This window comes from Psammomys obesus, unplaced genomic scaffold (genome assembly GCF_907164565.1).
Source record: "Psammomys obesus unplaced genomic scaffold, mPsaObe1.curated_primary_1811, whole genome shotgun sequence".
Taxonomy (NCBI): Eukaryota; Metazoa; Chordata; class Mammalia; order Rodentia; family Muridae; genus Psammomys; species Psammomys obesus.
The window spans coordinates 3,053,954-3,065,082 of record NW_026596443.1 but is presented as its reverse complement, the minus strand read 5'-3'; the positions used below and the strand labels follow the sequence as shown (position 1 = coordinate 3,065,082).

Genomic DNA, 11,129 nt, shown 5'->3' with positions numbered 1-11,129 from the left:
GGAAGGAAGGAAGGAAGGAAGGAAGGAAGGAAGGAAGGAAGGAAGGAAGGAAGGAAGGAAGGAAGGAAGGAAAGAGAAAGAGAAAGAAAGAAGAAAGAAAACAAGAGAGAAGAAACAAAATTCAGTTTCCTCTTTACAGATGGCACACTTTTGTATGAGTGGTGGCACATTTACAAATATTTTGAATGCTACTGAAGGCATATCACTTTCTGGCCATTTTAACCTTTAACAACATTTCTTTTCAGCATGTGGGAATGCCTTTAGTATGTGGAGCATCTTCTCATTCCTCTAGCACATGCAGCAACGGTATTATGCTGTTACCTCCTTCCTCCACAGGTCTTATCTGACTCCTGTACGGGATGAGGAGGCAGAGTCTTTACGGAAAGCACGCTCCAGACAAGCTCGGCAGACGCGAAGATCTACTCAAGTAAGCATGACACCCCGACCCCCAGTGTTCTTTCTGCCTTTTAGTGGAAACATATTAAAAAAAAAACTAATTGAATGCTTTTATTCCAGCCACTTCTTTATAGTCGTCACCACATTAAGGGGATACTATGCAGAATCAAATAAGTTTATGGCTGTCGATGCTCACTCTCATCTCTAGGCTCAACATTCATCATTCTAGCTTTGCTTAGGAACTTTAAGAAGCCTGTAGCCCTTCACACATGGAGAATCTCTAAGGAAACTTATAGCAGTTTAAAACATTAAACACAGAGTTTCTATTTGACTCAGCACACAAAGGCTATTCTTAGATAAATACATGAAAATATATTTTCACATAAAAGCTTGTACAGAGAATTATATAACAGCAATTAGTCAAAATAGCCAAAAAGTTGAACCAACCAGTAATGTATTCCATAATAAACAGTTCTGAGCATTATTAGTATATGTCCATTAACTAGTGAATGAACAAAATATGCCATATCCATATAGTGAAATACTATTTGGAATTAAAGAGTAATGTTACAGGGGCTAGAAAGATGCAAAGGATCAGAGTTAAGTTCCCAGCACTCATGTCAGCTGGCTCACTACTGCCTGTATCTTCAGCTCCAGGGGATCCAGCAGCCTTGTCTGGCCTCTCTTAGGCATGTGCATACATATGTACAAACTCACACACAGACATACATAAATAAAAAAATTTAAAAATTAAAGTGGTGTTGCAACATGGATGAACTTTGAGAAAACATTCCAAGTGAAGCAACCCAGGCACAAAGAGCACATTTGTTATGAATCCATTATGTGGTGTATCTAAAATAGTGCATCCAAAAAAAAAAAAAATACAGAAAGTTGATTAATGCTTGGGGTGCAGGAAGAAGAATGGGAAGAGACTTGCTAGTGGGTGTGGTGTCTTTTGGGGGTGATGAAAATGCCCTGAAAGTAGATGGTACTGATAGTTGAAAAGCTCAGAGTATTCTAGAAACAATCAGGTCATATACATTAAAAGGCAGAAATTTATGATCACGACCTCATCACGACCTCAGGTGGTGATGGCCATGAGTATGGAGGAAAAGCTGTGAGTGTGGTATTGAAGGAAGCTGAGAAAGCCTGTAGAGCAGAATGGAAAGGAACATCTGAAGAAATTAAAAGAAAACCAGAAAACAGCAGTCACATTTGAAATGAATAAGAAATAGGTATGTAGCATGAAGGAAGTATTCAAGGGTCTTATATAGGTGGTACAGAAGCAAAGAAGGAAAGTCAGTGTCTGGGGAAAAGGATATTATACATAGCAACAAAAAGATTGCTTGTCTTCCTTGACTCCCAGAGTAGGCCCGTATTCTGCATTCACTCTTGTTGGATGAGTGTGTGCCTGTTCTTCCCATAGGATCCATCCTCCATGAAGCTCATGACTATTTTTTGTTTTTCTCCTATTCTAGTCAGTATACATAAGAAACTCACCCATTTGTTCATTTGTAAGTTTATAGTTCAGCGTCATTAGGTAATTCCTATCCTCACTGTCCATCTCCAGAATGTTCTTTAAATTTCCAAACTGAAACTCTGTATTCATTAAGCTGTTACCCTATGCAAAAAACAATATTCCATTTCTCTCTATGACTGACTACTTTATGAATCTCATATAAATGAAATCATATACCATTTGCCTCCCCTATTTGGCATATTTCATGTAACACAACATAATGCTAGGGTTTAATTCATGTTGTCCATGTGATATTTTGTTTTTTTAGGTCTGTGTGTTTATGCCATAATTTATCATTCACCTTGTAGTGGGCACATGGCTACCATAATAAGCCACTGTGCAAGTGGCTGTCCATAAGTCTCTAAACCCTGCTTTTAGTCCTTTGAGGATACATGTAGAAATAGGTGCTGGCTTCTGTGATAATCCTATTTTTAATACTGAGGAGTTGCTGTACTAATCTCATGGTAGCTGCCCTGATTTCTACTCCTGTCAGTATCCTCTTTTCTCCAGATCTTTCTCAGTATTTGTTTTGAAGTTTGGGGACTTTTACTATAATACCCACTTTAGTGAATGTGAAGTAGAAGACTGACTATGATTTTTTAACATTTTAATTTTTTTTATGGGGAATGGCACACACATGGAGGTCAGAAGACAACTGTGGGAGTCAGTTCTCTCCTCCTACCATGTGGGTCTCGCATGTCAATCTCAGGTCCTCAGGCTTCGCAGCATGTGCCTTTACCTACTGGACCATCTTAATATCTCACAGATTATATTTCTATCATCTTTTCCCTCAGTGTACAGTGGAAAAAATCAGAATATTGCATATAAATATATAACTGACTATATCAATGAGTGAGAAATAATAGTGAGGAAATACAGACTACTCTTAATGGTTTAAAATTTATTTATGAAGAGAAAGGAAAAGGTAGCTGGAAAAGGAAGAGCCGAATATGTGTAAATATCTTGTAATGAAACCTGACATGATGGGTATGCCTATAATTTAGGAGGTAGAGGTGGTAGGAGCAGAAGTTAAAGGTTAGCCTCAGATACGTGGTGATTTAGAGTCAGTCTGGGCTATATAAAAACTCTGTTTCAAAAGAAAAAAAAAGAAAGAATGAAAAGAAAGAAAGAAATTTTGTAGAAAAAGACTTAGCAGAAAGAGCAGAAGTCCACATGAGAACTAAAAAGGGTTTTCTGACTCAGAATGTGTATGTGAACTGTGAAAATACTTTGTTAGATTCTCAAGGGGATGTTGGGTCCCCCCCAAAAAAATTATCCAGAAAGTAAATGTCCAATTCCTTAATGTGGCGGTGACCTAGCTGTTGCCTGCTTTCCTCAGTTTCACTCCTTCACTGCTTTCCTCATTCTTCCACTCACTCAGCTTTGCCAAACTGCTAGCAGATACCTGCATCATACCAACCCCTGTTTCTGAGTCTTTGGACAGGCTCTGTTTTAGCCACAGTGCCTTTTACCCCTCACACCCTTCCATGGAAGTTCTTGTTGAGGTCAGAGGACAACTTCATATGTTAGTCATTGCCTTTGGAAACCCTGTTTGAGGCAGGGTCTCTTGTTTACCACTGAACATACCAGATGAACTGGCTCAACATGCTTCCAGGGAATCTCCAGTCTGTACTTCCTATCTCCCCATAGGTGTATTTTACATGGGATCTGGAGATCCAAACTCTGGTCCTCTCACTCACTTATCTACTGATCTATCTCTTCATGTCCCAGTATTTCTGTCTTAATATATATACAATCTTATGGTCATCTGTTTTTTTCATGTCATTTCTGGTAGATTAAAAGTTTCTTGAAAAGGGTGCTAGGTCACTTGAACTAGGTCAATAGTTAAGAGTACTTCCTGCGCTTGCAGAGGACCCAGGTTTAGTTCCTATGTCTACAACGTGGCTTACAACCACCTGTAACTCCAGTTCCGGGAGATCCAATGCCCTCTTCTGGCTTCTGTAGGTTCCTGCATGCACATGGTATACATCAACTCAGGCAGGCTCACACACATACCTATAACTTAAAAATAAGTAAATCTTTGAAGAAAGATTCTTGAAAATAATCACTTGACTTGCCTTTGTAGTTTAATTGCTTAAGGACATTAATTATTTAAAAAATGAATAATGTTATGAATAGCTATTTTTTTTTAAGGCAGCTGTGAGGCTAGAGAGAGTCGTGTAGTGAAGGGTGCTTTCTGCTCTTGCAGAGGACCCCATGTTGTCAGTTGACTGGCAACTACTTATAACTCCAGCAGACACCCTCTCCAAACAATATACCTGTGTGCATACATAAGGAAATATGTACCCATTTAGTACTCAGTAGCTGCCTTCCAGCTTTGGGACATGCCTCCTTTGAGGCTCTGAGAACATAACCGCTCGACTGGAATAATCTCACTGTCTTCTCGGTGATGTCCTACTCCAAGTCTCTGTCATTTGCTTTGCTTCTATCCTGCTGCTCCAAGGATCCCAGAGGAACATTAATTGTTCACACATCTGTGTGTGATTACTAGAGTTACTTAGAAAATGACATTAAGAGAAAAAAAAGAAGTCAGTATAGCATTTTAGAAAGTTTAATTGTTTTAGTCTACCTCTGAATTTTCCCCTTCTTGAACCAGATTTTAAAAGTTTGGTTTTTCCAATATTTACTGTTCAGCGAATAAGACGATAACCATTTGATCTTGGAAGAGGGTAAAGTTCACTCAAATAACTGAGCACAATTTGGTATGGACCAAGTACATCTGTAACTGAAGATATCACTGTTGACCTATTTTCAGAAGACCAAGTTAGGAAAGCTAAAGCAGAGTGTATGTAGATTTAGGTCTGAGTGCTCTGTTCACTGCAGTGCTTATTTTAAGCGTATGTAGCTAGAAATGGCCTTCTGTTGGAAGCCTCACTTGGCTTGTTTTGGGAGCAGTTTCCCTGCTCATGAATACTCTGTGTTAATGTGAAACTGTCTTTACTGTTTGATATTTTTCCAGGGTGTTACCCTAACAGACCTTCAAGAAGCAGAAAAGACTTTCAGCCGGTCAAGGGCAGAGAGGCAAGCTCAGGAGCAGCCTGGGGAGAAGCTTGAAGATCCTGGTGGGCTTGAAGAGAGCATCAAAAATCAGGAGCCATCAGCAGCCCCAGCAAAGGAAGCTGGGGAGGGCCAGCAACCTTGGGGCAGGAGTCTGGATGAAGAGGTGAGCTCTTCTCCTGGCATGCTCTGCTGCTGGCATGCTCTGCTCTGCACCACAGGATAATTTGTTGAACCTTCATTAGTGTGGTTTAAATGCTATTCTGCCTTGCAGTAAATCATTCCTAAAAGACACTGTATATTTGTAGCTTTTGGGTGCAGACCTATTTGGCTGAAAAAAAAATCCAAAGGATTTTGGTTTCTCTTTTCTCCACAGAGTTTACTAATGTTTTTGAGTAAATGCCATACCATTCTGTAAAGAGAGGATATAGTACAATAAAATGCAAATAAGATATGTGTTTTTATGCCAGCCATTGTTCTAAGTTTGATTTAATCCTCAGGAGACCCCTCTAAGATGAGTATTAGTATTCCTGTTGTATAGCTGAGGAACTTTAGTATCACAGGCCAAGTAACTCCCCTTACATTCTACACATGGAGGAGTAGACCAGTGAGGATTTGAATATAGTCAGTCTGATCCTACAGCTTGTTCTAATATGTTGCTTCCCAAACTCCTGGGAGTCACCATCTGTGTGGACACGTGTCTCTAGTGAAGGTGGTATTCATAGAGAGGGCCAGGTGTATGCTTAGGGCAAGCATACTCAGGGTTTCAGTTGTAACTGTTGTCTCTGTAATTACCACTACTTCTCTCTCAAAAGTGTTCCAGTGTGGGCTGGTAAGTATTATGTTCACTGTAGTGATGAGAAGAAGGGATCTCTCTTGTTGGAACTCTGAGTGCTAAGTTCTGTGAACTGATATTATTATGCATTTTGTTGCTTTTGTTATTATTTACTGAGTGCTGGCTCCCAGAGAGTGTTCATATATACCCAACACATTTTCTAATTAAGCCCTCAGCATCCTGTATGAGCATGGTCTATCCCTATTTTACAGATGAGGAAGCTGAGGCCCAGAGAAGTTTTTCAAGGTCACACAGCCACTGCCTGCTGAGGATAGACTTTAAGCAAAGTTCTGCCTGACTCCAAAACCTCTGTACCCCATTGTTTCTTTCTTTATAATTTAGAACTACGTAACCACATTATGAGAAGTACGTAACCACATTATGAGCCTAATATATACTAAGAATTTATATCTTGAAGAATCTTTAGTTAACTAAGTGTAGGCTAATTGTTTACTTCTGTGTTTTAACTCTCAAAATTTTTTTCAAAGGGGAAAATAAAAATTTTTTAAAGTTTCAGGAAAGTAGTAGTGGAATAGCCTTGCCTAGCATATGTCATGTCTTGGTTTGATGCCTAGAACATAAGAAGAAATGAGCTTTTTAGTGAGTCGTGTGGCATATTGGTGGATTACAGACATTTACTCTCTGCCCTCGGGCCATTACTACACTCTTGTTTCTTCACACTACTGAGCTCTTTTTTTCCCCTTAACCTCTGCCTTTGAGCACTCCATCTTAAAAACAGCATTGCTCTTTCCATTTTCAAGATCAAATGAGTTTTTATTGACACTGAGCTACTTAGTACCCTTTGGTCATTTTAGGAACAGTTTGTCTCAAATGCTGTGGTCATGCTATCCTCAGATATAAGGTCAGCAGTTGTTCGTTTCTGACCACTTACTAACTCTAAAGCAGCTGATAGATACTGATTGAACATCAATTGTTAATAAGTCTCCTAAAAATTGAAAAAGCCTATTTTGAGGACACCTACTGTCCTTATCCTTTGATTGAGCTTGACCCCTAATATCTCATCCTGTGGATTATTTCTAGCCTATCTATCATCGTCTAAGGTGTCCAACTCAACCAGACAAACCCACAACACCAGTGTCTCCTTCTGCATCAAGACCCTCATTCTACACTAGTTCTCACTTACTACAGACAAGTAGAGCTTCAGTCCCTGATTCTGAGAACTCAGAGACCACCACAAACACCACAGCCACAAAGGAAATGGACAAGAGTGGTACGTATAGTTTCAGAAGCAACTCCCCAGTATATGTGGCCAGATTTTTAAGAGCCACATTTTGTGTGTTATCTTTGGGCAGAGAAAATAGAAGCTGATTTGGACGATCAGTCTTCTAACAGGCTGTCTACCCGAGAGAGGAGGCGACCTAAGGATCGACGAAGAGGCACAGGCATTAACTTCTGGACAAAGGACGTAAGTATATTGGTCTATATGGGACATACCATATCACCTGTGGCTAGCAGCCTTCCTGCTGAGATCAAAAGAAACAGCCCCATGTGGTGGCACAATTGTCATAGAGATGACAAAGAATTTTTACTAAGAAGACAAGAAGACTCTACTCGTATGGGACTCATTTTGTATGTTTCTGCTAAGTAGAGAGTAGTGCTGAGCAATGTAGACACTCTGCACCTGATAAAGAATTTTGAAAGCTGGAAATTTGCAACTACCATGTAAGCAAGTAGGTAAATGTGGCACATTTTAGCAGTTCTCTCTAGTAGTTCCTAAGAGTCATGTAGTCAACAGTATCTTCATAGTGCCTATAAGCTTAGATTCTAACTATTCTAGGATAGTAAGAATTTTGGAGCTAGGCCTGGTAGCACATACCTTTTATCCCAGAACTCAGAGAGACAGAGACAGGCAGATCGCCATGAGTTTGATGCCAGCCTGGTCTACAAAGCCAGTCCAGTACTGCCAAGGCTACCCAGAGAAACTCTGTCTCAAAAAACCAAAACAACAACAAAAAAATTAAAGAGGACTACTGAAGGAGGGGGATGAAGAGATGGCTCCCTGGCTTAGAGTACTTTTTGCTCTTTCAGAAGAACCTGGTTCAGTTCTCAGTACCCACATGGTGGCTCATAGCCATCCATACCCCAGTTTCAGGTATCCAACAGACACACACGGTGTGCATACTTGCATGCTGGCAAAACATTCAGTTGTGTAAAGTAAATATATTTTTTTCAATTTTTTTGAAGAAAAGTGTTTAAAAAAATTTCAAAGGACTGAAAATCTGTACATTGATACAAGTTTATCTGACTCAGTTTTACCTTTCAGGAGGGAAAAGGATCGAATAGTAGAGAACAGGTCACCAGTGCTTACTAGTCACAAACACAGCACACACTTTAATGTACTCCCTTTATAGCTGGTTCTAACTTACTAGCGTTTTTTAATCCAAGTGGCCAATTCCTTAAACCAGAGGTCCCTGGTTCCTAATGACACTTTTGAAGATTAGAGAAGACTATTCAGTGAGACAAGAAGTGTAACAGCAGTAATACATTACAAACCATCTTTCAGCAAAAATGCATTTCTTTGTCTTAGGACTAAATTGATAGTGTTTGTTTTGGTTTTGCCAGTGCTGGGGATTGAACTTAGGTCCTGGCACATGCTAGACAAACAAGCACTCTACCAATAAGCTGCATCCCCAGACCATATAGGCTGATAACTTTCACAGCATGAAATGAAGTCTTTCTTTTTGAAAAATACCTTTCAGCTGGGTGTGGCGGTGCACACCTGTAATCCCAGCACTCAGGGAGGCAGAGGCAGGTGAATCTCTGTGAGTTTGAGGCCAGCCTGGTCTGCAAAGAGAATCTAGGACAGCCCAGGCTACTCAGAGAAACCCTGTCTCGAAAAAAGCAAAACCAAACCAAAAAAGAAAAGAATAATACCTTTCCCCACCTGTATTTGGTTTGACAGTTTTACCACCGTGATGTTTTTAAGTCCTCTGCCTGTGACAGCTGTTGAAAGTGGCAGTAGTAGCATCACTTGGCTTTCAGTTTTCGTTGCCCACATTTGAAATGCCAAGAAGTGATTTGTTTTCAAAGAGGTCTGTCTGTGACTGTGATCCTTCTTTTCCTTCTCTTTTCATTTCAGGAGGATGAGGCAGATGTCTCTGAAGAGGTCAAAGAAGCATGGGTAAGTGACAGACTGGTGACACATGGTCCTTGTAGGGCTCAGTCTTGCCCTAAGGCATACAATTTTAGGCATACATCTGAGATGCAGATTTATGCAAACATGGGTTGAGGGTGAAGATGAGCATTCCTCTGGGGATGTAGCAGGGGCTCGTTGGTGCTGCTTTTTCCTGTGGTGTGGCACTCATGTTCTTGATCAACTTTCCAGTCTGGCTGTGCTAGCTGCCAGTTGTCAACACTGATGTAGTAATCCACTGATTACTGGATCGGATAAAGTACTTTGAAATCTTGGGAAGAAAAGTAAAAAGGGAGAAAAGTTCCTAATGGTTCTCCTCTTACATTCTTACAGAGAAGAATGTAAATGTAGAGAGCACAAAATTTGAGGCCATTTAAACGTTATTTATAATGGTCTTTGAGTGAGGGTAAGCACTTCACCTCTTTTGTAACTGGACTTTTTGAAACCCAGCATCCATCTCCCCTCTGCACTGAAAGGCCTACGCTCAGCATTCCCCCTCTGAACTACTTTTATACCTCTAAACGCTGGGGTTTTATTTGCAGGAAAAAGGGAGTTTAGTTTTAGTAAAAATTAATACAAACCCATATGTTTTACTTTTCAAACCATGTAAAATAATAGGCTTTTAGCACCATACAGCTTATTATTGTACCTTTAATCTCAGAATATATTTAATGATCATTACAGAAAATCAACAACTAGCTCATTTTTAGACATAAGTAGCAAATTGTCATGTTCTATCTAAATAGTTCTATCCAAATAGGATCCAAACAGTAATTGTATGGTGGTATATGCTTATAATCCCTTATGAGTTTGTGGTTTCTGTGGTTTCTTCTTATCACAAGTTTCTTGGTTTTGTGCATATGTGTGTATTTGTGTGTGTTTGGGGGGTAGGTGTGGGTGGAGTAGCAAATGTGTGCACATGTTATATGGAGTCATTTTCCACCTTAGTATTTGACAAAAGAGCTCTCACTGAACCTGGAACTTATTAATTGAGCTAGACTGACTGGTTAGCAGATTCTATGGATACCAAGTGCAGGGATTACAGACATGCAGTGCTATGTCTAGCCTTTTTATGTAGGTGCTAGGAAAATGTACTCAGGTCTCCTTTACAATCTAAGCTATCTCCAGCCCCTCTATGGCAAATTTAAGGCCAGACTGGGGTATGTAGTAAGACCTTGTCTCAAATGGGGAGGGTGAGGTGGTAATTAATAATACAGGTAAGAACTGTCTCCCTTGATTGATGTGGAGGCATGAAACAAAGATGAATTGTATTGTTTAGAAATAACACAGCAGGGAGGAGACCAGGGAGGGAGTGTGGGGTTGGGGAGGGAATGAGGGAGCGGGATACAGCTGGGACACAGAGTTAACAAAATGTAACTAAAAAGAAAAATAAAATTAAAAAAAAAAAAAGAAATAACACAGAAGAATCCCTTGAAGCAGGAGTGTGTGTGTGAGAGAGAGAGAATATTCCAGCAAGCTTCTTCTTTAAGGGATTTGGACAGGCTTTTGGAGACAGAAAGGTTCCTTTGGGAAACTGTGCTTAAACAGAGAATCAGAGTAATAGATTACAAAGCACTGGAAGGACCATAATTACCAAAGGATTAATACAGGCCATTTAGATCCAAGGAATTACAGGGAAGATTTTATTGTCATAGAATGTCCTTGTCAATAAAAATCTCTGTAGTAAACTTCTGGGCATGGGAAAATCCTCGGCTAGGGTACATGAAACAAGAATTAAAATATGATCTTGATACAGTGCTTCTTAGGCAATTTCATTTTAAGACTGTTAAATTAAACCATGGAGAAGACTTTCTGGTTTTGTAGAAAAAAACATTGACTGTTAACATTTGAGACAAAAGTCATTTGCCAGGCTAAAGAATAGTCCATTTATCCAATTGTTTGTGACATCTACTAGTGTTTTCCATATGCCAGGCAGACTCAATTGTTACTGTAAGCAAACAGTACCCCTAGATGGGTACCTTTGCATTCATGTAGGGCCACTAGGGTTAGTCCTAGCACTTTTCAGCATTACTCTGAGTTCGGCAAAGAAAGGCTGCTGATGAATGAGCACAGATGAGGCTGTCTTTTAAAATGGTCTTGTTTGCTTGTTCCATTACTTGTTATCTATTTTCCTTCCTAGTTCACTCTTTGCTAATGCTAGTAGGCATTATCCATATGGGTCCACAGTTAAATATCCAGTGATGACC

At 39.8% G+C, this 11,129-nt stretch overlaps 1 protein-coding gene across 3 annotated transcripts in view; it reads left to right on the top strand.

Moving 5' to 3' along the window:
- Ppp1r12b (protein phosphatase 1 regulatory subunit 12B) overlaps window positions 1–11,129 on the top strand; it is a 213,103-nt gene that overhangs the window by 120,305 nt on the left and 81,669 nt on the right. For all 3 annotated transcript variants that reach the window (XM_055598056.1, XM_055598059.1, XM_055598055.1), the window contains 5 exons: window positions 337–427; window positions 4,896–5,099; window positions 6,810–6,999; window positions 7,082–7,194; window positions 8,869–8,910. In XM_055598056.1, the coding sequence (XP_055454031.1) occupies window positions 337–427; window positions 4,896–5,099; window positions 6,810–6,999; window positions 7,082–7,194; window positions 8,869–8,910 (640 nt within the window). The remainder of the gene's footprint in view (window positions 1–336; window positions 428–4,895; window positions 5,100–6,809; window positions 7,000–7,081; window positions 7,195–8,868; window positions 8,911–11,129) is intronic.